The sequence below is a fragment of the Corylus avellana genome, chromosome ca5 (genome assembly GCF_901000735.1).
Source record: "Corylus avellana chromosome ca5, CavTom2PMs-1.0".
Classification (NCBI taxonomy): Eukaryota; Viridiplantae; Streptophyta; class Magnoliopsida; order Fagales; family Betulaceae; genus Corylus; species Corylus avellana.
Genome location: NC_081545.1, coordinates 10882302 through 10909340, shown reverse-complemented (window position 1 = coordinate 10909340; position 27039 = coordinate 10882302). Strand labels below are relative to the sequence as shown.

General features: G+C 37.5%; 3 protein-coding genes across 3 annotated transcripts in view; all 3 read right to left on the bottom strand.

The window, feature by feature from the left end:
- Positions 1-585: 585 nt before the first annotated feature.
- On the bottom strand, positions 586-15587 carry LOC132180547 (tyrosine aminotransferase-like). The gene is made up of 8 exons (XM_059593421.1): positions 15212-15587; positions 14735-15131; positions 7589-7928; positions 6998-7216; positions 6529-6588; positions 1637-1792; positions 1458-1551; positions 586-1019 (listed from the first exon to the last, which is right to left on the bottom strand). Exons 2-8 carry the CDS (start codon positions 15001-15003, stop codon positions 901-903), a joined length of 1257 nt encoding a protein of 418 aa, XP_059449404.1. The 5' UTR covers positions 15004-15131; positions 15212-15587; the 3' UTR covers positions 586-900.
- Positions 15588-16376: 789 nt separating this feature from the next.
- LOC132180545 (nicotianamine aminotransferase 1-like) lies at positions 16377-22921 on the bottom strand. The gene is made up of 7 exons (XM_059593420.1): positions 22584-22921; positions 20373-20712; positions 20010-20228; positions 19776-19835; positions 18454-18609; positions 18275-18368; positions 16377-16859 (listed from the first exon to the last, which is right to left on the bottom strand). The coding sequence occupies exons 1-7, from the start codon at positions 22862-22864 to the stop codon at positions 16741-16743; spliced, it is 1269 nt and encodes a 422-aa protein (XP_059449403.1). The 5' UTR covers positions 22865-22921; the 3' UTR covers positions 16377-16740.
- A 3046-nt stretch (positions 22922-25967) lies between these two features.
- LOC132181756 (S-alkyl-thiohydroximate lyase SUR1-like) overlaps positions 25968-27039 on the bottom strand; it is a 4153-nt gene continuing 3081 nt past the window's right edge. Inside the window, exon 4 of the mRNA XM_059594994.1 lies at positions 25968-25996. Coding sequence (XP_059450977.1) covers positions 25968-25996 — 29 coding nt within the window. The remainder of the gene's footprint in view (positions 25997-27039) is intronic.

The following is a 27039-nucleotide window of genomic DNA, read 5'->3' as shown; positions in this document are numbered from 1 at the left end:
TTTTCAAATATGCATCTATTACAAGCATGCCATTTCCCCTCCCACAAAATAAATCTTTTTTCGAACTTTATTATGATGATTCACTTTTTTTTAAAAAAAAATTAAATTAAATATAATCCGAACTCTTTAGAGGTAAATTCAAAATTTTATCCTTGATGTCGTTGATTCGTTAGGTTTATCGAATTTTTTGAAAATATTGATTAAGATTCTTTTTTGATAGCCCGAGCATTTGAGGCTTTACCTTGACTAGATCCTCAAGAGATACCGTACAAGTGCCCCCTCCACATAAATCGAATGAAGTTCGAGCTTTCGTCCATTGCATGGCTCAAAGAAATTTCCTTCCACTTAATTTTTACATGATTCACAGAGGATTTTGATTCCCTCTTGCTAGAGTCCAATAAACAATCACCACTAGCAACAAATTTCCTATAACCCATTCCCTTATGTTTAGAGAACATTTCAAAAAAATCACAAAAATACATCCACATCAGTTTCCCTAAATAATATTTTAATGGTATAAGGAAATGTAATGAAAGTTATTGTAAAATATATTTTGATAAGGAAGCAAAAAGTAGTTTTATTCCCTAAAATGAACAATATTTTCTATTAAAATAATCAAACATCATTGTACACATGGAGTTCAAAAACATGTAAGACTCCTTTATGGTTCAAGGAAATCAAATAAAAGCATGGATCAACAACACAACATTGTTGATTACACTTCACCAAAAATAACATAACATGATGGGATCAAGCAACAGGAAGTTGCAGATCACCACCCCTTCTTCATTATGTCTTGCTTGATTAGCAAGACTTCAAAGAGTGAACTTTATTAACAAACCCTATCACTATTATTATTTTCAACATTCATGGAAACCACCATGAGAAACTAGCCTGAGCTTATTGTTTCTTGGCATGCCTTTTGCAGAATGCCTTAATCCTCGCTAAGCCATCTTCAAGATCTGAAGGGTCAATTGCAAAAGTGATGCGCAGCCAATTTTTCATCCCAACAGCCAACCCTGGAGGAGGAAAAATCCAAAGAAAATATAACTTCCAAATTATCAGCAACCAAATCATGCCCCCACAAAATGTTATGGGTGGGTATACGGAGGAAACCCTAAAAGTGTTGCCTTAAACACCTTTTTGGGGCCACCATTATAAGTTCACCCTAAATGCTCATACCCTGATGATAGTATTAAATGCATGATATTAGAGACCAAGACCCTTTTTTTTTTTGAAAAGAAAAAAGCCCAAGACCTTTCACCACAAGCCTAATTCTCAGATTTTCTCAACGAGTGTAGAAAAACTATGGTACAACCAAGCAGCTAAAAAGATACTAAGGTCAAACTATTTTAGTTGAAAAACTAGCAAAAGGGAAGACTAGAATGTGTTGCAAATCTGAGCTTGTAAATTGGGTTTTGTGTAGCTCAAGGAATCTTAAAGACCTCTTTGCATACCTGGTAAAATAATAAATGATTCCTCTTTAGCCAGCTTGAGACAGAACTCCATATCATCATTAATGTCTTCCAATAAAGACACGCTTAACTTGGCCTGCGACAAAATTTACAGTCAAAACATCTTCAATACATTTTATTTATCTGTGAGCACGAATATGTCAAACATTTGATGCCCTTACCATCACAAACATGGATCCTTCTGGTTTATTTGGACAAGTAATGCAGGGGATCACCTCAATTCTATCATAGCATATGCATGCAGCCTTCCTTAGGATGTCAATAACCTTTAAGAAGAAATCTTCGCCAGTTTTTTCAAGGATATGAGGAACCGCTCCCTGATACATAAAGACATTGCTACATTCAAGAGAAGGAAAAGAGGAATGCATGGATGATTACAGTATTTCTCTATTACTATATCACAGGTTTGTCCAAATTAAGTTTGACTAGTACACCAAGAAGCTGGTGCTCACACACAAAAACAACATGTATAACGCCCAAGAACACCATTGAAAACTATGCATTTTAGCAAAAAGAAGGGGTAAAGGAGAAAAAGAGTTACGGAGCCAGGCTGGAAATCAAAACCGAAAGTGCAGGAAGCTTGATGAGTGTGGTGAACGGTGCGTGAGAGCGCATTGGGGATCCTCAAGGTGATCGGAATCTTCTCCAGTGATCGGAGGCCAGATATACCAGGTATTTGTACTAATTTTGCTTGCTGTCCTTTTCGGGATAATCCCTGCCATTTTACCTTGTTAAGAGTCCTCGAGCTCAATATTTTTCGGTTCACTGATGAGAGCACTAGTGATGCAGTCAGGGAAGCTAAGATTTATCATATTTCCAGTAAGCCTTTAATCCTTAGAAAATGGCAGCCAGGAATGCAATTGTAGAAGATATATGTATCTTCCATTCCCCTGATTTGGATTTAACTAGTGCACTCACCAATGGAGTTTTGGAGCCCTATATGTTTAAGCTATGGGGTTAGTAGTGTTCGCAATCCTCTATGCTGACTCGGTTACTGAAGAGCAGCAAAGATTGGGTTTTGCACATGCATTGGTAGAAGTCAATCTGAACTCGGATTTTCCTAGAGAAGTTGAGCTTGACATGGGGGCAGGGGAAAGGATTACCATTGGGATTGAATATCCATGGATACCCCCAAAATGTAAAGCCTGTAACTTGTTCGGACATGTTCCTTTCGCTTGTTCAAAGCAGGAAAAGAAAGTCCAGGCACAGAAGAGACAAGTGGTGGTGAGTAAACAAAAAATAAAAGTATATAAGTAGGTGGCTAAAGAGGATGGAAGTCGGAAGGGCACTTTTGATAAAACAATTGGGAAGGAAAGAATGTGTTAATTCTTTTGCTGCACTGACTAAAATGGCTGACAAGGAGAGTTTTGAAGGGGGAGTTTGTGGGGAATAGAATAGAATACATAGACCTAATACAACTTTCTTGGAGATCTTTGAAGCCGAACGGGGAGATAGGTGTGGATGACGAAAATAAGGAAAGAGGTTTTTCTCCTACACTCATATGTTGATAGAAGTACTAGCTTGGAACATACAGGAGGTTGAAGGTAGCTATCATTTCTATATTGGAGACTAGAGTTAAGGAGGCGAATGCAAGAAGGATAATGGAGAATATTGTGCTTGGATGGGATGTCTTACACAACTATAATAGTCATTATCTTGGCCGAATATGGGATTGTTAGAATCCAGGTTTGGCTAATATATGTACTCTGCAGGAACATACTCAAGCCATTAGCCGTGAAATAACTAAGCTTAATGGTAACTTGAACTGGTTCCACACATTTGTATATGGAGCAAATAAGGGGATTGAGAGAAGAGCAACAAGGCAGCATGTGAGTTTGATCAAAAACAAGATTGGTATAAGCCCTTGGATTATTTCAGGGGACTTTAATGTGGTTCAAAGTATACAAAGAGGAGCTGATATAAATTTGAATTTGTGGACTGCATTCAAAAGCTGGAGATTGTTGATCTAGCTTATACAGGTTGCTTCTATACATGGAATAACAAGCATTTTGATGAGTTTTTAGCCAAGAAACTTGACCATGTGGTGGTAAATGAAGTCTGGTTAGATGGATTTGGACAAATGGTAGTAGATTTCTTAGATGGAGGAATCTCTGACCATTATCCTGATAGTATAATTGTGGGGAAAGTCCAAAGCTTTGGACCTAAGCCATTCAAGTTCTTTAAATTCTGGGCTGCCCATGCTGATTTCTTAAATTCGGTTGCTAAAGGGTGGAGCATTGAAGTGAGAGGGGCGCCAATTTACAGATTTTATGCAAAACTCAAAGCTGTTAAAAAGATTCTTAAGCAAATGAAAACCGAGGTATTTGGAGGGCTTTCTCATATGGTTTATACAAGCTAGGGAGAGACTTGAACAAGCCCAAAGGGATTTTATAGCTTCAAATGGTAAAGCTGAACGCCTGAAGCGTGAGAAAGCATGCCTACATGAATTTACCTCCATTAGTAAATTGGAGGCTAGAAATAATTGGTTGAATTTTGGTGACCATAATGATGCTTACCTCCATAATATGGTTAAGATAAAGAATTCTAAGAATTTTATCAAACATCATTGGGATGAAAATGATGTCAAGGTTGAAGAAATGGAGCAGATTAAGCAGGTGGCAGACGATTTTTATAAAAAATTGCTTAGTCCAAGTGGTGTTTTGTTTGATGACAGAAAAAAGGAGAGGGTAACTCAATTGATCCAGAAAAAATTTCCAGATGGTGTTATTGTAGACATTGGGAGAGAAGTTATGAGGAGATTAGGAATGCAATATTTTCTATGGCTTCTACTATTGGCTCGGACCTAATGGAAGCTGTGCAATCCTTCTTTAAGTCAGGAAAGCTGCTTAATGAAACTAATGCCACCATTCTCACACTTTTGCCTAAAAAGAAAAATCTCTCCCGGATGGGTGACTTTAGATCAATTGCTTGTTGCAATGTGGTATACAAGTGGTAACAAAGATCTTAGCCAACAGAATTCTGCCGGGGTTGGATGCTGTCATTAGCAACAACCAAGCTGCCGTACCGCAAAGAAGTATTCTAGAGAATGTTCCTCTTGCCCAGCAGCTGGTCCGAGACTACCATAAAGTAGATTTGATGAAAGCATACAATTTTGTAAGCTGGGATTTCATCTTGCTGTGTCTGAAATGTTTTGGAGCTCCCTTAATTTTTGTGAGCTGGATAATCGTGTGATTCGAGATTCTCAATGGCTATCAATAGAACTTTGGTTGGATATTTTGAAGGGGGTAGAGGGTGAAGACAAGGAGATCCTATCTCTCATTATATTTTCGTGATAGCTGTGGAAGTTCTCTCCCTTTTACTTGCTGAAGCTGCTTTGAAGAACTCTATAAAGTTTCATCCCAACTGTTCAAAATTGCAGCTCTCCCATTTGTGTTTTGCAGATGATCTACTAATGTTTTCTGCTGCAGCCATCAAGTTTGCTCAATCTATTAAGGATGATGTAGCTGAGTTTGCTGGTATCTCTTGTTTAATAGCCAATCTAAATAAAAGCTCTGTTTTCTGTTCAAGAGTTAATGACTTAGAGACGAAAATTCCCGTTGCTTGTCTGCAAATGAAGCTACTTGTGCACTACTTGGGGTTTCCATTAATATCTACTGTTCAGGGGCAACGGTACAGCTTTGCTCATTGGACGACTCTTAGAACATGCCTTGAGAGATACGATTTCGAATGTCATAAAATGATTTAGCTTCCTTCACTAGACACTGATTGGTTTTCAGATGAGATCGTCAAAGGCCCGATCCAACAAATGGTATCAAAGCTAAGATCATGAGTTCAAGTCGCAGGAGTGCCACATGGAAGGAGGGTTTGTTGAGGTGCAATAATGCCACTCTACTCATATAGACGACTCTTTGAATATGCTTTATAAAGTGCGATTTCGAATGCCATAAAAGGCTTTGGCTTTACTCACTGGACATCAATTGATTTTTAGATGAGATGGTCAAAGGCCTAATCCAACATCCACAAAATTGACTACTGCAGATTGTGGAGTTTTGCTAGAGAAAAATTTTAGCTTTAATTAATTCTTGGCTGTCCAAAAAGCTCTCCTTTGCTGGTAGACTGCAGTTTGTGTCTTTTGTTTTGTTTAGCGTCCCAGTGTACTGGTCCTCCATTTTTATCCTACCCAAGAAGATCATTAGTCTGTTGGAACAGAAACTCAACAGATTTCTATGGTCAAGTACCGATGCTACTAAATCAAGAGCTAAGGTTGCTTGGATCCTGATTTGTCAAGCAACATGATTTGTGAACCAAAAAAGGAGGGAGGCTTGGGGATTAAAAGGTTGGAGGATTGGAACAAGGCAGCAATGATGAGGCACATATGGAATCTTTTTGCAAGAGCAGGTTCATTGTGGGTTGCATGTATAAAATAATACTTGCTAAAAGGAAAGAGCTTTTGGTTGGTAAAAATACCTCAAGTTTGCTCTTGGAGTTGGAGAAAATTATTGAAGATGCATGAGGTTGCAAGAAAGTTCATTAGATTCAAGGTTGGAGATGGAAATGACATTTATATGTGGCTTGATCTATGGCATTCAAATGGGGTCTTACAACACTTCCAGTTTTTTAAAACCTGGAAGTGTTGTAAACATTGAATTTTCTTTAGTAAAAATACTCATTCATTCAAAAAAAAAGAAGAAAAAGAAGCTCCTGCTCAGTATCTTAGGGACCCCAAAGGGATATCATGTTAGTATGCTAAGGATTGGGAGTAGACACCAATAGAATCTTCTTTTTCTTCTCTTTTTTTGAGCCACTGAGGTGTCTGGGCAGCTAATAAGCAACCACATAGTTCATGTCCCACAAACACTAAGTAAATATCAGAATAAATTCTTGAAAGTTGCCACATAGTTAATGGTGGGGCTTTCCAAGTCAGTTTTCTAGTCTGCTATTGCTTCTAATAAATTTTCTCTAACAAGAACTCGGGATAAAAATACATAGTTAAGTTCTAAATGTGCCTGGAAGAGGAAAAACTGTTGCAATCTTTTAAAATGATATATTTCTTTTTCTTTAAATTCTTTAAAAAAGAATTGCTATTATAAACCTGAATGAATGTTGGTGGATCAGATGCCATATTGAGACAGCCCGTAATACATTCCACAACCTGAGAGGAAAAGAAACGAATGTGAGAATACTATATGTGTTATGTTATAATTCATATAAAATTGTAATATAACGCAGAAGAACCATTATCATATTTTTCTTATGTGCTGTGTGCATAGACAAGCAAGCTTAACACACACTCAATGCCAGTTTGGGCGTACATTTGAGAGGCCTAAAAGTGCGTTTAAGACTCAAAAAGTCTATTTGAAGAAAAAAGTACTCGTTTGGTAAAAAAAATTGAAAGCGCTTTTAAAGGTTCAAAAAGCTTAAAAATAATTGAAACGCACGGAACCTTTTGCCAAAAAGCATTTTTTGACTTAAAAACTATATTTTTCAAATGTAATCCCAAACAGGCTCACACTCAAACACACACATAGATAGATACATAGAGAGAGAGAGAGAGAGATGACCCCCAATTTACAAAGGATGCCATTAGGATCAGTTGTCACAAGCCAACCAAGTCGCCAACCTGGTAGGATATATCTCTTCGATATAGACCCTAGTGTGATAACAGGCACTATTGATCCAAATACTCCCATCGGCACAAACGGTTTAGTTCCGAAAGTGATATGGTGATAAACTTCATCGGCAACAACCAGAATGCGCAGCTTTCTTGCTGTCTCTGCAATCTATTATTCAGAAAAATCAACCATCACTAACGTTAAAACAACAATCTAATTACAAAAAGTTTGAACTTAAGAAAATTCATGTTTATTACTGTCGAAATTTATGATGAACAATAAAATATGGAGAGAAAAGCAGAAGTAGAAAGAGAGAAAAGACACAAGGTATTTTGGGGTAATCTAAGCCTACCGCTGTGAATTGTCTCAAGGACTACATTATGATCTCACTAACTTTATCAATGTTTACAATACAAAGATCCTTATTTATAGGAAAAATGTAGTATGTGAGGGAATATTAGTATAGTAATCAAATTTCAATCAATTTTATAAAGAAAAGAAAAAAAAAAATAAGAAACAGAAAAAGAAGGTAAAACCTACCTTCTTCAAATGTTGGTGTGTATAGACACTTCCACAAGGATTTCCAGGGTTTAAGATGACTATGGCAACAGTATTCTCATCAGCAAGCACTTCAACGCTCTGAAGATCAACCTCCCAACCCTTTTCTGGATTAAGATCAAAATGACGAACTTCAAGACATTTAGATGCAGCATATGCCTCATAGAAAGGGTAGTAGGGTCTTGGAAACAGAATGTTGGCACCCGGGCGATCAAGGACTGTCAGTACTATTTCAATTGCCTGTTTGCATCCAGTTGTGAGATAAACATCATCCGGCGACAACGCATATGGAAGATCACGAGACAGATAATCTGCTATGGCCCTATTATAAATATATTCAAGCATCAAATCCAATTAGATTGACAGAATATGATGACCATTTAAGTAGTTCACAGCATTTATATGATAATGACAGTTTCAAAAATGTGCATTGTTTTTTACATTCCGTTTTTTTTTTTTTTTTCAAAGGGAAATAAGTGAACTTGATCATCTTGTTGATTGTGGTCACAAAAAAGGCTAACCATCAACTTCTGTCAAAAAGCTGTCTACACTGCAATAGGGGATTTTCCTTTCTGCATGGATAAATATTACTAAAGGGAAGAAAATAAGAATACAGAAAGCAAGGGGAAACAGCATAGCAGGAAAAAAAAAAAAGTACCACCCTGAGAATACTGTTAGCGTAAGTTGTCATCCGGAATTATTATGGGAAGAAAGATCTTGGATTGCCAATCACTACATATAAGGATTGATTGACAATCCTGCCATATAAGAATAAAATCCTTTATTCTTGCCTTGAAATTAGCTTAAGCCGAGAATATGTTCAATTGTAATGCTATTTATACATGGTTATTCCTTGTAAAGATATATGAAAAAATAATATACAGAATTCTTCCTCTGTTTTTTGTCATGGTATCAAAGCAGGTTTTTGATCCTGTCACCTACAGTTTTTTTCCTTCCATCTACTTTACCCGCAACTATGAGCGGCACTGACCAACCTACCGACAACCCAACATTTGACCAATCTTGCTATGACCCCTTACCAACATCCATCCTTACCGAATTAACCACTAGAATGAACGAAGTTTTGACCAAAGCTTCGGCTCCAACCCAGATCACCGACACAACTGCTGCTCCAATTGGCATTAAGTTGGACGGCTCCAACTATGCCCTCTGGTCCCAAGTTGTCGAGATGTATATCTCAGGCAAAGACAAATTGGGATATATTAATGGCAATATCCAGCAACCTCCACAAACAGATCCATCCTTTCGAAAGTGGCGCACAGACAATGCCATTGTCAAAGGATGGCTGATCAATTCCATGGAACCATCACTGATCGGGAACTTCATCAGATTTCCAACTGCGAAACTAGTGTGGGATTCCATTGCGACCACCTACTTTGACGGAAGTGATACATCTCAGGTGTATGATCTCCGGCGACGTGTGACTCGGCTGAAACAAGCAGGCGGCTCTCTTGAAAAATATTTTACTGACCTCCAGGGCCTATGGCGTGAGATTGATTTTCGCCGACCAAACCCGATGGAATGCGTGGCTGATATTAAGCACTACAACGACATGCTTCAGGAAGACCGGGTGTATGTCTTCTTGGATGGCCTGGATGATCGGCTTGATAAAATTCGAGGGGACATACTACAGATGAAACCTTTCCCTACTATTGAACAAGCATACGCTCATGTTCGTCGGGAAGCTGTCCGGCAGGCAGTTATGATCACAGGTGATTCTAGTGATAATCCGGGAGCAGTCTTGGCTTCGAAGAGCTTCAGGTCTGGACAGAATATCCCATCTTCGACCAAGTCTCTCTCTCTCGGCAATGGGAAAGGCAGCAACCCTTCTCGACCACGAATTCCCTCTGATGGAACCAAGTGTTCACATTGTGGAAATTCGAAACATACCAGAGACACTTGCTTCAAACTACATGGATATCCAGACTGGTGGAATGAACTTCAGACTCGAAAACGCCGTGATGCTGCCTCGGATGGAGGAACTGGTCAGGCTGCAGTGGCTACAACAGAACCATGTCTCTCTCTCGTCGAGACGTCTAAAGGAGATGCACTGGCCACGGATCCAGGTAAATGTAGTCCTGCTCTTTGTAGCTCCTCTCGAGATGATGATAACGGCTCGTGGGTGGTTGACTCTGGAGCATCCGACCACATGACATTTGATGCCACAGACTTTGCACAAACATCTCAACCACGGCGAACGTGTATTGCAAATGCAAATGGGGTTCTTTCTCCAGTCACAGGGGCCGGCACGGTCAACTTATCACCTACTCTATCACTAACCCATTGTTTACTTGTTCCCTCTCTGTCACATAAGTTACTATCTGTGAGTCAGATTACCACAGCCATGAATTGTGTCGTACTCATGTATTCTACTTTCTGTTTGCTTCAGGATATTCTTACCAAGGAGATCATTGGGCGTGGTACTAAGCGGGGGGGGCTCTACTATGTGGATGATCTCAGTGTGGGACGTGCAAATCACATGCATCATCCAGTTGACGACAAAAAACGACAGATTTGGCTATGGCATCTCCGGTTAGGACATCCATCATTTGGTTATATGAAACATTTATTTCCTGATTTATTCTCCAACATGTCACTATTTGATTTCAAATGTGAAACATGTATTCTGGCTAAGAGTCATAGAGCTACTTATCCTTTGAGCATGAATAAAAGTAATGTTCCTTTTGCTTTAATTCACTCCGATGTATGGGGTCCTTCTCCCGTTTCTACAACATCTGGAAATCGTTGGTTTGTGATATTTATTGATGATTGTACTCGCATGACTTGGCTTTACTTGTTAAAACACAAACATGAGGTACTACGTGTTTTTCAGTCGTTCCACACTATGGTTCAAACTCAATTTTCTGCTAAGATTCAGATTCTTAGATCAGATAATGGTGGTGAATATGTGAACCACCAGTTTCATGAATATTTCCAAAGTCACAGTCTTATTCATGAAACTTCTTGCCCTCAGACTCCTCAGCAGAACGGGGTGGCTGAGAGAAAAAATCGCCATATTCTTGAAACTGCTCGGGCTTTATTACTTGGAGCCCATATGCCTAGTAGACATTAGGGTGATGCCGTTGCCACAGCTGTGCATCTTCTCAATCGGATGCCTTCCAAAGTTTTGGATTTTAAGACTCCCCTACATACGTTGTCTACGTATGTCACCTTACCTACAATGTTGATGATTCCGCCCCGAGTGTTTGGTTGTGTTGCATTTGTCCATCTCCATAAGACCCAACGCACGAAGCTGGATCCTTGTGCCATCCACTGTTGTTTCTTAGGGTATGCCTTACATCAGAAAGGATACCATTGCTATGATCCAGCCAATGACCGCTCCTACGTGACTATGGATGTCACTTTTCTGGAAATGGAACCATTCTTTCCTTCTCCAGTACCCAACTCTGCTCGTCAGGGGGAGATCCATAGTGAAGAGCCGAATTGGTTGAGATTGGACTGGGCAAGAGTTAACGAGGCTGAAATCCACAATTATGAAGAAGTTAACAACGAAGAGGAGGTTCACGAAAGAGAACCATATACAAGACTGAATATGTCCGCAGAGATTGAGCCAGACCCCAAAGAAGTTTCTACACTACCTGAAGCTGAAAGAGACACCCCCCACGCCCCAGTACCCGAAGGCCCATCTCCTGAGAATATTCCTGAGGTAAACTCCCCAACTATACCTCCAAACTCTAGTAATATGAATACCTCTATTGGCTATACTTTACCTTTCAGGCATAATCGTGGCAAACCACCAAGTCGATATTCCCCAGATGTTGGAGAACGAAGCTCAAAGTATCCAATTGCCAACTATGTGTCCACAAAGAGGCTATCCAAACCACTCAAGACATTTGTACATGACCTTTCCTCATACCAGGTCCCTACAGAAATCCATGAAGCACTAGCAAACCCTAAATGGACTCAGGCTGTGAAGGAAGAAATTGAGGCATTGCTGAAAAATGAAACATGGACTCTGGTCCCTTTACCAAAAGGAAAAAAGACAATGGGTTGTAAATGGGTGTTCTCCATCAAACACAAAGCAGATGGCTCAATAGACCGATACAAAGCTCGGCTAGTAGCCAAAGGCTACAAGCAGACATACGGTGTAGATTATCAAGAGACCTTCTCACCAGTGGCAAAATTAAACACGGTTAGAGTACTACTGTCTCTTGCAGCAAACCAGGATTGGCCATTGCATCAGTTTGACGTAAAAAATGCCTTCCTCCATGGTGATCTTGAGGAAGAAGTTTACATGGATGTTCCACCGGGCTACACAGCAAACTCTGAGTCTGAAGTGGTATGTAAATTACAAAGGGCACTGTATGGTTTAAAACAATCACCGAGAGCATGGTTTGGGCGATTTAGCTTGGCAATGAAGAAGTATGGTTACAACCAGAGTAACTCAGACCATACACTGTTCTTAAAATGTCAACTGGGTAAGGTCACAGCTTTAATAATCTATGTAGATGATATGATTATTACAGGCAATGACTTAGAAGAAATATCAAGACTCCAAAAGCTTTTGGCGATGGAATTCGAAATGAAAGACCTAGGAGGACTTAAATATTTTCTGGGAATTGAGGTTGCTAGATCAAAACAAGGTATATTTCTTTCCCAACGGAAATATATCTTAGACCTACTATCGGAGGTGGGACTACTAGAATGTAAGCCTGCAGACACACCAATTGTCCAGAACCATAAACTTGGAGAATATCCAGACCAAGTGCCCACAAACAAAGAGAGATACCAAAGATTAGTAGGGAAACTTATATATCTCTCTCATACTCGCCCAGATATTGCCTATGCCGTGAGCATGGTAAGCCAATTCATGCATTGCCCTAGTGAGGATCACATGGATGCAGTGATCAGAATTCTTCGATACTTAAAGTCATCTCCAGGAAAAGGGCTCATGTTCTCCAGGAATGATCATCTTAGAGTTGAGGGATACACAGACGCGGATTGGGCAGGAAACATATCAGACAGAAAATCCACCTCAGGGTACTTCACGTTCGTCGGTGGGAACCTAGTTACGTGGAGAAGCAAAAAGCAGAACGTGGTGGCCTTGTCAAGTGCTGAAGCTGAATTCAGAGGGATGGCTAAGGGTCTTTGTGAGCTTCTCTGGCTTAAAAGACTACTAACAGAAATTGGCTTTGCCCCAAACAGTGAGATGAATCTATTTTGTGACAACAAGGCTGCAATTGCTATTTCACACAACCCTGTCAACATGATCGAACCAAACATGTGGAAGTAGATCGACATTTCATTAAACATAATCTTAAGGCCAAGATAATCTATTTTCCGTTTATCAAGTCCAAGGATCAATTGGCAAATGTACTTACAAAGGCTGTGTGCAGCAAGGTGTTTCACAACTCACTGGACAAGTTGGACATCAGAGATTTGTATGCACCAACTTGAGGGGGAGTGTTAGCGTGAGTTGTCATCCGGAATTATTATGGGAAGAAAGATCTTGGATTGCCAATCACTACATATAAGGATTGATTGACAATCCTGCCATATAAGAATAAAATCCTTTATTCTTGCCTTGAAATTAGCTTAAGCCGAGAATAGGTTCAATTGTAATGCTATTTATACATGGTTATTCCTTGTAAAGATATATGAAAAAATAATATACAGAATTCTTCCTCTGTTTTTTGTCAAATACAACCAGCCAGGCGAAGAAACAGCACAAGCGGCCAAACAAGACAGTAGAAAAACTACCACCCATGATATGCTTTTCATAGGTAACACGGATCCAAATTCAGAATGATTTCTTCAAAAAACACATAATCACCATATTATAAGAGAAATTAGTTTACAAAAGCCTGCAAATTGGATATTCATTTCTTCACATAATTTTACACTTTAATAAGAAGAAGAGCTAGAAGTAGGAAATTGTTTTCTTCCTTACAAGAAGTTGGAGATCTTTTTTCTTCTACCTTCATTTCTGATTGAAAAATGACTACACTATTTGTTAGAATAGTTTTCATTGTGTCAAACACCAACAAATTTGTATTTGCAAACGAGAGGAAATGTAAGCAATGAAGTGTGCCGGGGGTGGAATAACTCTAATGCTCAAGTCAATAAGTGTTTAGGAGATGGGAATTGTGAAGTGCGAGTCCCAAAAGTCCTTTTTTACCCGATCATAATTTACCTTTTATAGTAGTTCTCATGCGACTGTTTCAATGCTTTAATCCCTCTTCAACGTGTAATTAACCCCATGCTAACCTTGATTGAAGCACAATTTATCTTCTAAATTAGAAGCGTATATCTTATATCGTGACTTGAATAGTTATAGCACAATAATGATATGGGAGCTGATTTCCTACTTTGTACGTGAGAATTCAAATACTCTTCTCTTATCCTACTCTCATAATACTACAAGTTAATGCGGCAATACCCATCAACCATTAGACCTTTTTTTTTTTTTTTTTTTTTTTAATAAAGGATGATCCAAGGGCTAATACATTGTCGCATCAGGCCAATAGTACTACAGGAATGAGATTGGAGTAGCATTACTCTTTTGCACGTGGGATGAACCTGGTTCCCAACATTGTGTGTGCGGGTGCTGTCTTTTTGGGTGGCCTCATATAATATATTATCCCATGCCAGTTTGTAATTTTCCATATATAAAATATGTTTGAACCAGATCTTTGTCTTCGTTGGAGCCAAACTAGCAGGGGACATTAAGCGTACTATCTAATTATATAAAGTGGCAGGACCATATTATATATTTTTTTGCTTTTTTCAGATATTTGTCTTTTTTAGAAGTTTTAGGAATATTTTCGTTTTTTTAAACAAAATGGAGTTCATTATAATTTTGTGATAGTCACGTGTAGTTTTTCAAAGAAAAATAGAAAATGAGAAAGGATTGGTGTTAATTTTTTTTCATATTTTTCTCATTTCATCCATTAGATTTATCTATCACACGTAAGTTTATAGGAGAATAGGAGAAAAATATGTACAAATTATATATCACACCAAAGGAAAAAAAAAAAACATAAAAGAAAATCCAGAGAAGATGAACTTGAGGATCAACGAAAAGCCATAGAAAGGAGAGAAAAACAAAGCCATGATATCTCATACTATATGTAACGTAGAAATTACCTCCTTGCAGGCAGAATCCCAACCGTCGGCGCGTAGCCATTATACTTAGCCGAGCGGACAGCGTCCACAATGGCGTCTTCCGCTGCAGTGGCGGCTCGAAACAACGGAAACGCCGAGGGGTCGCCGTGTCCGAGAGGCACGGTTGGCCTTGGATCATCTTTGTCAAGATTCTCCATTAGGTTCGTCAGAGAGCCTCGGATGGTAGTTCCCGACGCCACGTTCAGTTCTTCGTTCCCACGAAAACCCCATCTCGCCGACCCGTTTTCCATCTTCTGGGTTCGTTTTGATGTGGTGGGGGAATCAGCTTGTTGAGTTGGCTCGTCGGGATTTTATTAATAGCAGTTGGAGTAGCCATTTCTTGACAAGCAAGCTCTCGCACCGGTGAGCAATGTTCTTCCTTATATATTAAACAATCACACTGGTCAGACCCCTATTTTTTGTATATTAAATATAAAATAAAATAAAATAATTGAAAACCTTATCATCTTCAGAAAACAACTCCCCAAGAAATTATTCTTGAAACCACTACGGCAGGCGGCACTCCCCCAGTTTTATTCCCTCACCGTGCGGCTGCCGGAAGGCCGATTCCGCCCGGTTTGATTCAAAATTCTCTGTTTTCGAGGTGGGTATTTTGTGGCTTTAGCATCTGGGTCTTGGGTACGTATCTTCTTCAAGATTTATCAAAAATTTCCTGTTATATATGGTAATTAATGCTTTAGGCCGCCGGGATATCTGATTCTGATTCTGATTTTGTTTCTGAGATGACTTTTTGTTTGGATTAGGAAAATGTTCAGAATTACACGTGGATGGCTTGATCGGTGGACAGTGGGTACGGTCGGATGGGCATGGCCGGGTGTCCATGCCACGCGGTGTAATCGTGGGCTTCCACACCAGCATTACTCGTTACACATGCAGCCACATTTAAATCATTTTATATATTAAATTTTGATTCTTTTTAACCTACTTTTTATTAACCATTGGTTCATCATCTGTTGGGAAGGTTAAGCAAATATTAAACTCGAGAAGGATTGAAGATATTTAATATGATGTGACCAAATGAGTTGAGGAATAATGAGCCATCAGATTGTGTTAGAAAAATAAAGTTTTTAAGTTAAAAAAAATTTATTTTTTTTGATAAATTTTTTTTTTTCAACATTTTACCAAAAATGCGTTTTGGTCATTTTTTAGATTTTTTGGACCCTTAAAAGCGTTTTTAATTTTTTTTACCAAACGGGTTTTTTTATAAAAAAAAAAAAAAACAAAATTTTTAAGTGTTAAACGCACTTTTAAGCCATGTAAACTCACACCAAAACAAGTTCTTATAGAGATGTTGCTATATTGGTCTCTACAAGATTTGGTATAGCGTGCCCAACTATTTTTAGGTTGTACGTTGCAGCGTGGAAAACATTCACTCCCTTTTTGGTTTTCTAAAATATGGTGAGACATTTAGACTATGAGTATTGTGAGTATCGCTCTAGTAACGCACTCCACCGCTCAGAAGAGAAATGCTGGAGAGTCGAGAGGAAATACACATTGAACAACTACATTAGATCTTGTTTTCGGTACATGTGAGGTACCAATGTTTATGTTTCCGCTATATTATATTTCTAACAATAACAATCACCCTGATAATAAAACATCATTGAATAATATTTTATATTCCAATTATAATCGAACATCATTGTACACATGGAGTTCAAAAACATCTACGAACTCCTTTATGGATCAAGGAAATCAAATAAAAGCATGGATCAACAACACGACATTGTTGATTACAAGTCACCAAGAATAACATAACATGATCAGATCGAGCAACATTAAGTTGCAGATCACCAGTACCCCTTCTTCATTTATGTCTTGCTTGATTAGCAAAACTTCAAAGAAGGGATTTTATTAACAAATCCTATCACAGTTATTATTTTTAACATACATGGAAACCACCATGAGAGACTAGCTTGAGCTTGAGATCCAACAACGGCTAGTTGTTGATCACCACTGCTCCCATGTTACTGTTTCTTGGCATGCCTTTCGCAGAAGGCTTTAATCCTCCCAAAGCCATCTTCAAGAGATGAAGGGTCAATTCCAAATGTTATGCGCAGCCAATTCTCCATCCCAACAGCCACCCCTGAAGGAAAAATCCGAAAAAAGGTGAAACTTTCAAATGATCAACAACCAAATCATTCCACACAAAGTGTGAAAGGGAGATCATAATTAAATTATTATTGCATTTTGATTGTGAAGGGTGGCTGTAGGAGAGACTTAAAAGGTCTAGCCTACCCCATTGCCATCCTTAATAAACATAGTTGAATAATGCTACTCTCTACACCTATTTATCACACTCATGCCACAACATTTGACATTGCGTATTTTAAGTGTCTTACAATGTCAACCACTTGAAAAAAAAAAAAAAAAAAAAAAAGCATAAGCCACTTAAAATACGCTATGTCAATTTTTTTTTTTTTTTTTTAACATGTCCGCACAAGAGTAGGGAAGGAGATTCGAACTAGTGACCTCCGCTTCAATAAGCTTGTCAGTTGGTGTTTTAAGTGGCTTATAATGTCAATTACTTAAAAAATAAAAGTGGAAGCCACTTAAAATACGTTATATCAGTCGATGTGAAATAGGTATTATAGTATTACTCGACATGAGTCTCTAAAAGGGTTAAATACCTAAAACCTCCCTAGGGTTTCACTTTTTTATTTTTTCCCCTCTTAGGGTTTATTTTGTATCACAGGTCTTTGTGATTTTGATAAAAGATCAAATTGGTCATTCTGTCCATTGGCGGTTAGTTGACCTAATTGAACTCCATGTGGACCAATTAGAAACTGACATTTGGCATAAGTGACCACATCATCAGTGATGATGTGGCACCTAACTAAATTTTTTATTTTTTTAAATTAAAATTAAATAATTAAAAATATATATTTTTTCAAAAAACAAAAAACAATTGCTCAAGGGGGTGACCGAAACCACCCCCAATGGTGGTTTGGGGGTGGTTTTGGCCACCCCTATGGCCAAAGGAGCCACCCCCAAAATGGCCGAGGGGGTGGCCGAGCTACCCACAATTTTTTTTTTTATGAAAATATTTTTTTTTAATTTTTTAATTTTAATTTTTTTTTAAAAAAAAAAATTTAATTAGGTGCCACATTATTAGTTATGCCAAATGTCAGCTTATAATTGGTCCACGTGAAGTTCCGTTAGGTCAACTAACGGTCAATAGACGGAAGGATCAATTTGGTCTTTTACCAAAACCATAAGAACCTCATGTGATACAAAATAAACTCTAAAGAGGAAAAAATAAAAAAGTGAAACCCTAGGGGGGTTTCAAGTATTTAACCCTCTCTAAAATTAATTCCAAAATTTTCTCAACTAGTGTAGAAAAATTTTGGTACAACAGTTATATTACCAAGCAGGAGCAGCCAAACAGACACTAAGGGGTTGAAAACTAGCAAAAAGGAAGACAAGAATGTGTTGCAAATCTGAACTTGTAAATTGGATTTTCTCTAGCTCAAGGAATATCTTAAAGACCTCGTGGCATACCTGGTAAGACAATAACTGATTCCTCTTTAGCCAGCTTGAGACAGAACTCCATATCATCATTAATGTCTTCCAATAAAGACACGTTTAACTTGGCCTGTGACAAAATATACAATCAAAACATCTTCAATACATTTTATTTATCTGTGAGCACGAATATGTCAAACATTTGATGCCCTTACCATCACAAACATGGATCCTTCAGGTTTATTTGGACAAGTAATGCAGGGGATCTCCTCAATTCTATCATAGCATATGCCTGCAGCCTCCCTTAGGATGTCAATAACCTTTGCGAAGAAATCTTCCCCAGTTTTTTCAAGCATATGAGGAACCGCACCCTGATACATAAAGACATTGATACATTCATGGATGATTGGGACAGGAAAGAACAATAAAATGTTTTAGATGCATATGATAATAAGCTACATATCTATGTATCGAGGAAAACGGGATTCTACTAGGAGTAAAATAATGGATGAATGAATGAATTATCCAAATTAAGTTTGATTTGTACGCCAAGAAGCTGGTGCTCAGTATTTTAGGGACCCCAAAGGGATCTCATGTTAGTATGCTATGGATTGGGAGTAGAAGCCAACAGAGTCATCTCATCTTTTATTTTCTTGAGCTATTGAGTGTTAGGCTTATTTAGGTGTGCGTTTGAGAGGTTTAAAAGTGCGTTTAACACTTAAAAAGTCCGTTTGAAGAAAAAAAGTACCCGTTTGGTAAAAAAAATTAAAAGCGCTTTTAAGGGTCCAAAAAGCCTAAAAATTGACAAAATGCACTTTTGGCAAAAGCTTAAAAATGAAATTTTTGCCAAAAAGCAATTTTTGACTTAAAAGCTCTATTTCTTAAACACAATCCCAAACATGCTCTTAAACTACCAGTTATCCCAAAACCTTAAGTTGATAGGAAGAGATAAATTTAACCACTTAATCATTACTTTAACATTATGGGCTCAAACTCCTTTTTAATAAATGATGTCCAACACGTGGAATATTTAATTAAAATGGGAGGTAAATGACAGAGTAAAGTTTTGAACTCAAGACCTTTGGCTCTTATACCATGTTAAATTTTTAGTTATTTCAAAAAAAGCTTAAGTTTATTTAATGATTTAATCATTACTTTAACACTGAGGTGTCTGAACAGCTAATTGGCAACCACATAGTTCATGTCCCAAATATCGGAATAAATTCTAGAAAGTTGCAACATAGTTAATAGTTGGATTCACCTAAGAGCCATTCAGCCAAACCCTTAAGAACATAGTGAAGTCATGGTCGGCTGGGTATAGAGATATTGGGGCTTCCAAGTCCTTTTTCTAGCCTGCTATTGAAGGAAATTTTTCTATTGGCTTTCAGATAAATTTTCTCCAACAAGAACACAGGATAAAAATGAATGTTAATTAAGTTCTAAATGTGCCTGAAAGAGGAAAAATTGTTGCATTCTTATCATATGATATATTTCTTTTTCTTTAAATTCTTTAAAAAAAGAATCGCTATTTATAAACCTGCATGAATGTTGGTGGATCAGCTGCCATATTGAGATAGCTCGTAATACATTCCACAACCTGAGAGGAAAAGAAACGGATGTGAGAATACTATATGTGTTATGTTATTATTTATACAATAGGATTGTAATATGATCCAGAACCATTATCATATTTTTCTTATGTGCTGTGTGTAAAGACATACAAGCTTAACACACACTCACACTCAAACACAGAGAGAGAGAGAGAGATGACCCCAAGTTTACGAAGGATGCCATTAGGATCATTTGTCACAATCCAACCAAGTCGCCAACCTGGTACAATCCATCTCTTTGATATAGACCCTAGTGTGATAACAGGCACTATTGATCCAAATGCTCCCATCGGCACAAACGGGTTACTTCCAAAAGTGAGATGGTGATAAACTTCATCTGCAACAACCAGAATACCCAGCTTTCTTGCTGTCTCTGCAATCTAACATTCCAAAAAATCGACCACCACTAACGTTAAAACAACAATCTAATTACAAAAAAGCAGTAAATCAGGATTAGTTTTAAGCTTGTCTACTTATATATACTAAATTAATTCTGTAAAGAAACAGAAAAAGATGTAACCTACCTTCTTCAAATGTTGGTGTGTATAGACAGTTCCACAAGGATTGCCAGGGTTTATGATGACCATGGCAACAGTATTCTCATCAGCAAGAGCTTCAATGCTCTCAAGATCGACCTCCCAACCCTTTTCAGGATTAAGATCAAAATGACGAACTTCAAGATTTATAGCTGCAGCACGTGACTCGTAGTATGGAAAGCCAGGTCTCGGAAGCAGAATGTTGGCACCAGGGCGGGCAAGGACAGCCATTGTTACTTCAATTGCTTGGATGCATCCAATTGTGACATGAACATCGTCTGGCGATAAAGCGTATGGAAGATCACGAGACAGATAATCTGCTATGGCCCTATGAGAAATATTTAAGCATCAAACTAAATTAGATAATTACCATTGAATGTGACTATATGTGTAACTACAGATTCTGGGTTCCCTAGCTTTTTCTTTACAGGCTCATAGCATTCATATGATCATCTTGTTGATGGTGGTCACAGAAGAGGAGTTAATGGGGGTGAAGGATTCTGTTAGTTACATTAAAAAACATGTACCTCTTACATGTGAAAAGACACAGGGCACTTTGTTAGATGGGTTTGAAGAATTTTTCTCTAATCCAATTTGGAGGAAATTTTTGTCATTTTTCAAAATGGCTTTCTAAATTTGATAAAGTGGATCGTTTTGCTCAAATTTAACTTTTATCTGAGAAGCCCATTGTGAATTGACGCAAAATTTAGCTTCCTTTCCTATCTAGGCATGATAAATTGGTGCGAAATTTCTCAGAAACAAAATCCTGCAAACTGATTATTCGTTTCTTCGCATAATTTTACACATTTAATAAGAAGAAGAGCTAGAACTGGGAAATTGTTAGTCTTTGTTACAAGAAGTTTTAGATATAATTTTTCTTCTACCTTCATTTATGTAGCTATACAATTTACCCCCTTATGAGTTTTATTAGGCCCTTTTTGGAAAGCTCATTGAGTTTCAAATTTTTGCAATAATAGTCTTGGGTTTAAATCCTCTTTCAATAAGATTTTTTTATAAGATTTTGTGTTAATTTCCTAACATAAGTCTCGTGAAATATTGTCAACTATATATATATATATATATAGTGGGGACTGAGGTGTAGACCGACTACCCCCCTCGAGGCCTCAACTACCAGTCTACCAAGATACTTCTCATGTAACATATTATGCCAAAATGAGCCGTCTTTTCTGGCGGCATCATCAACATATTATGCCAATTTTGTCCTCAATCCATAAAATAGGTGGCCAAGTTGCACCAAAACTAATAGGAACAAAATCAATTACAAAGTTTAAAATATTTAAAATAGATTAAAAAAATTAAAAAAATTAAAATCTTGATTTTCTGACTCTAAAAATGACTAAAATACAATTAGAAAAAAAAAAAAAACTTTTAAAAATAATAAAAATATTAGGGAATCAAATCTTTTAATAAAATAAAGGTATCAAAAAGATGGGAAGCTCGTTTATTGGGGGCGGTTGATGTTACATTTCTGTTGCTTTAAAGTTGCAAAATATGCGGCCACAGTTGCACCAAAAGTACTTAAAACAACAAATTCAAGTGAGAGCACTAGCAACCGACTCTTTATAGTTTATTATCTTTTTTATATTTAGAAAAAATTTTAAAAAAAATTACAAAAAAAATTCACATTAGAAGTCCTAAATTTAACCAACAAAGGGTATTTACAGTATTTTTCAATGCATTGAGAAACACTGTAGACTGTATATGCATTGTTAAATTATAAAACATCTCATTTTCTTTCTTCTCTCATTTACATGTCTCAATAATTCTCTCTCTTCTCTCTTTTTTTATTGGTTGAAACGATAAAAAGAAATAGTATTTAATTCATATATAAAAAAATAAGAGATGTAACGTGTTGTTTTATAAGGAATCAAAAAATACTTTTATTCCCTAAATTGAAAAAAAAAAATGGTTGAAAAACTGCTGCTAGTAAACTTAGAAAGTTTAAAAAATATTTTTAAGATTTAAAATTTTAAAAATACTTCCCGACTTTTTATGTTAAAAAAAAAAAATCGAAACGTAATTATATAATAATAATAATAATAATGGGAACTGTTATTTCTCTTAAAAATAGGAGTATAGGACTGAACGAAAACAGAACACGTCAAAGGAAATAAAAAAAGAAAAAGAAAACAGAAGAGTTCTGAATAAACAAAATGCCATGAAAAGGACAGAAATTACCTCCTCGCCGGCAGGATACCAACCGACGGTGCGTAGCCATTATACTTAGCGGAGCGGACAGCGTCAACAATGGCATCTTCGGCTACGGCGGCGGTTCGAAAGCACGGAAACGCCGAGGGGTCGCCGTGGCCGAGAGGCACGGTCGGCCTTGGATCATCTTTGCTAAGACTTTCAAATAGCTTCATCAGAATGCCTCGGACGGTGACTGCCGACGCCAGCGCCGCGCTCAGCTTCTCGTTCCCTCGGAAACCCCATTTCTCCAACTCCGACCCGTTTTCCATGTTCTTGGCTCGTTCGTTTTGCAGTGGTGGGGGAATCAGCTGAGTTGGGATTTTATTCTTTGATTTTGAGAAGACAATACTTACGTTTACCGACGCTTCCTGTGATAAAATTAAGACAAAATTGTCCTCAATTTTAAAGGTTTGGACAATTTAATCCAACCATTTATGCCTAAATGGCTCCTCTCCTGGAATGGAAAAGGATACCTTTCCGTCAAACTACCGTTTGCTTGTGACAGGCTGACAGCTTGTCATTTTCAATTATTGATAGTCGGTCCCTCCAAATTACTCCTTTTAAACTCTTCCGACACATTATTTATTATATTATCTAAAATTTTTTTTTTTTTTTTTATTGTTTTATTCCTTTGCCTCTCCACCACTCTCTGCTTGTTTGATTTTTTTTCTTAGAATAACTTATATAGGGAGGTTGTACAAAATGTAAGTTTTGTGCAACCAATCAGAATGTGACACTTAAGCTAAGACTTAAGTTTATAAAAAAAAAGTCTCTCTACACCAAATTATAAAAAAAAATTAATTGTTTTAAAAAAAAAAAAAAAAATTGAAGAGGTGGCTGGTTAGCCACCCCTCACCCACTTGGGGTGGCCGGCCGCCACCCCAAGGCCACATGGGAGTGCTTGCGGCCACTCATCTTTGGGGTAACTCATGCCGACCACCTGCTGGGCCATCGGGTGGGCATGACCACCCAATCTATTGAATCTAGGGTGGCTCACTGACCCGCTCCCATGGCAATGGGTGGCAGGTGAGGAGCCATGTCGTCGCCCTTCCCCGGCTGGAGGTGAGCCCGTGCCCAAATCCCCAGGCTAGGCATTAGCGACTTGGGAGTGGTGAGTGAGCCACCCCATTGCAGGTTAGAGAGGTGGAAATGCCAGTAAACCTCGGGATGGCAAATGACAGGAGCCTTTGAGTGGGATTATTGCGCCCTTCAATTCTATTTTTAAAAAAAAAATAATAATAATTTTTTATTTTATTAGAGTATAATCTGGTGTGGTTGAGTTTTTGTTTTAAGTATAAGTTTAATGAAATTGGCTGATGTGTCAGCTTCTTATTGGTGGTACAAAATGTGACTTTTGTGCAACCTCCCTATATAACTTATTCTCTTTTCTTTTTTTTTTATCCACGCACACACGTTTCTCCTCTTTTGCCAATGATGCTAAGACTTTCTCTTATGTCTTTTTAAGAAGAGAGCTATTAAAAGATTTATGAATTTAAAATTTTTAGCTGTTCATTTTATTTAAGTGTTTAAAATAAAGAAACGAATCATCTCTAGTCCTAAATAGACTGAAGAATATCTGTTAAAGACTAAGATTTATTTTTAGAAATTCTAAGGCCCAAGGGCCAAATAAATAAAAAAACAAAAACAAAAATGATCTAGGGTGGCTGGCCATAGGGGTGTCAATGCGGGCGGTTTCTAACCACTAACTGCTATAACCATTAACCGCTAACCGCTTAACCGTATTAACCGCCTTTTTATATAATATATTTTTATAATTATAATTATAAAAATATTTATACATATAACATAATCACTTGATTATTAAATCACAGTTTTTTTAAAAAAAATAATTAAATCACAATTTGAGTATTAATATATTATCACTATAATTTATATAATTATATCATATAATCACTTGATCATTAAATCACAATTTTTTTTAAAAATAATTAAATCACAATTTGAGTATTAATATATTATCACTATAATTTATATGATTATATCACATGATCAGTTGATCATTAAATCATTTGATTATATAATAACAAATTATACATATATAATATGACATAACTCATAAGTATACTAATTCATATTAATACAACAATTAAATATCTAGAGACTTATTTCCAATGTATGTTATAAACCTATAAGTTTATATAAGTCTACATATGTATATGAATAATATAAATGTATAATATCAATAGTTAATCATATGATTCAATGACAATTCAAATACTTTATTCAAGACTTCAAGTGAATCATATTATTAATGTACAATGATGATATGATTCGTATAATATCAAATTAAGTAATTGACATTGGATTAAATAATGACCAATGTGTTACTTATAAACACAATTTAAGTATTAATGTATTATCATTATATGTTGTGACAGTTGTCTGAATTCTGAACTTTTTTTTATATGTTGTGTTGAATTTTTTTTTTTTTTTATATGTTATTTTTTTTTTATAAAAAAAAAAAAAAAAAAAAAAGAAGGTTAACCGGTTATGATTTAATATTTAAGGAAATTTTTTTAAAGTACAAGTAAATGTAAACTTTGGGTCAAATATTTTTGATTTTTCAATATGGGCTCTTTTTATAGGAATTGGGCCCAAGAAGACACTAAAAAAAAAAAAGGTCAAAAAGAGCCCAAAAAAGTCCAATTTTGAAAAAGCGGTTAGCGAGCGATTATCTATTTCACTAACCGCTAACCGTTAACTGCTAGGTGGTTAGTGAAATCTACTAATCGTAACCGCCTTGACACCTCTAGCTGGCCACCCCATTTTTTCCCGAAGCCACCCTAGACTGGCCCTCATGGCCCTTAAGGGTGGTTCGGCCACCCTCGAGGGCAAACCCATAATTTTTTTTTTTTTTTATTTGGCCCTTGGGGGGTGGCCGAACCACCCCCCAGCCCTTGGGGGGTGGTCTGCCACCCCCTAGGGCAAAAATTGGGTGACCAACCACCCTAAATCAATTTTTTATTTATTTATCTTTTTTTATTTGGCCCTTGAGCCACCCCCTAAGGGCCATGGGCTGGATTCGGCCACCCTAGACCAGTCAACCTAGGGTGGTCGAAGCCACCCCCTTATTATTTTATTATTTTGTTAATTTTTTTTTAAAACTATAAATGATATTTTATTATTATTTTAGTAGTAAGACATGTGTCCTATTTAGAGCCTTAAGATTTTCGAAAATAAATCTTAGCTTGTAACTGGATTTTCTCCAGTCCTAAATCCATTTAGGACTAGAGATGATATGTTTCGCTAAAATAAGTCATATTTCCGCATTTAATGATGAAAGTTAATAAGGAAGCTACCCTCAAGGAAACGTACGTTTAGTAGCTTTCTCATTAAATGCTGAAACATGACTTATTTCAAACGCTTAGATAGATGGAGGACTGAGATTTATGAATTTGAAAATCTCAAATTTAAAGAGAATTCTATGGGATCTCAATCCTGAATTTCTTCTAGATGGAGGGCTGAGATTTATGACTTATTTTTACTAGTCTTACATGTATTTTCAAAAATGCATATAAGAAATCACGATTTTTTATCTCAAATGGAAATGACTATCTTCTCTCTCTAGCCACCAGAGAGAAAAGCAAAACCCTTCCGCCACATAGGGGAAGAGGGTTGGCCATTTGGCTGCTTCCCTACTCCCCTCATCCTCCTCACTCCGGTGCTAGTTATTTACCTGATGCCCTAGCCTCAGTGCCTTATCTCTTCCCTTTCCTTTCCGCTCCTTTCCCCCTCTGTTTTTCTCCGTTTTTGCCCCTTCCCTGCCGCTTTTCTTCCCCCGCCTTCATTTTCTGCAGCGGGCTCCTTGGCCTTGTTTTGGCTCTTTGTGGATTTGGATTTTGTCTGTGGTCACCACCAACCTGTGTCGCCGCTTTGCTGCCCGCTATTAGGGTTTTCTTTCATGCGTCCCCACCGTGTCGAGCTCCCACGCCCCTTACGCGGCGGTTTCCGGCCTGCACGGGTCCGGCTCCCTTCCGACTACCGTCTTCCCACTTTGTGCTCCTTTTCCTTGTTTTTTTTCTGGTTTTGGTGGTTCCTTGTTTTTTTTTTCCTTTTTTTTCTTGTTTGTGGTTGTTTTCAGGTCCTGCTTTGCCAGTCTTCTCTGCGCCTGTTTGCCGCCCACCGTCCACTGTTGGGCCTTTCGACGAGTCCCCGCCGCGATGAGCTTCCAATGCCCCTTCGGTTTTCAGTTCCCAGCGTGTGCGTGATTGGAGTGTGCTGTTTTTTTTCTTGTTTTATTTCCCTTTATGTTGCTTCTTTAAGATGTATTTGTGTTTTGGAGTGTGTTTTTTCCTTGTATTGTTTAATTTCCTTGTTTTATTAGGCTTGTAATAAGGCTCTTTCCTCTCTCACTCGATCTATGTCGCCTTCGGGTTAATTAGTTTTGGTCTAGACCTTTGGGTTGTGGATGTGATCATTATCC

What these genes read in the sequence shown, in the direction of transcription:
- LOC132180547 (XM_059593421.1), bottom strand. Translation starts at nt 15,003, where the DNA reads ATGGAAAACGGGTCGGCGAGATGGGGTTTTCGTGGGAACGAAGAACTG. An exon ending in AAGGATCCATGTTTGTGATG is followed by an intron (nt 1,552 to 1,636) that starts GTAAGGGCATCA and finishes ATTTTGTCGCAG; the next exon opens with GCCAAGTTAAGCGTGTCTTT. An exon ending in ATCATTTATTATTTTACCAG is followed by an intron (nt 1,020 to 1,457) that starts GTATGCAAAGAG and finishes TTCCTCCTCCAG; the next exon opens with GGTTGGCTGTTGGGATGAAA.
- LOC132180545 (XM_059593420.1), bottom strand. Translation starts at nt 22,864, where the DNA reads ATGGAAAACGGGTCGGAGTTGGAGAAATGGGGTTTCCGAGGGAACGAG. An exon ending in CACACCAACATTTGAAGAAG is followed by an intron (nt 20,229 to 20,372) that starts GTAGGTTACATC and finishes TTGGAATGTTAG; the next exon opens with ATTGCAGAGACAGCAAGAAA. An exon ending in GCATCCTTCGTAAACTTGGG is followed by an intron (nt 19,836 to 20,009) that starts GTCATCTCTCTC and finishes TTTTCCTCTCAG; the next exon opens with GTTGTGGAATGTATTACGAG.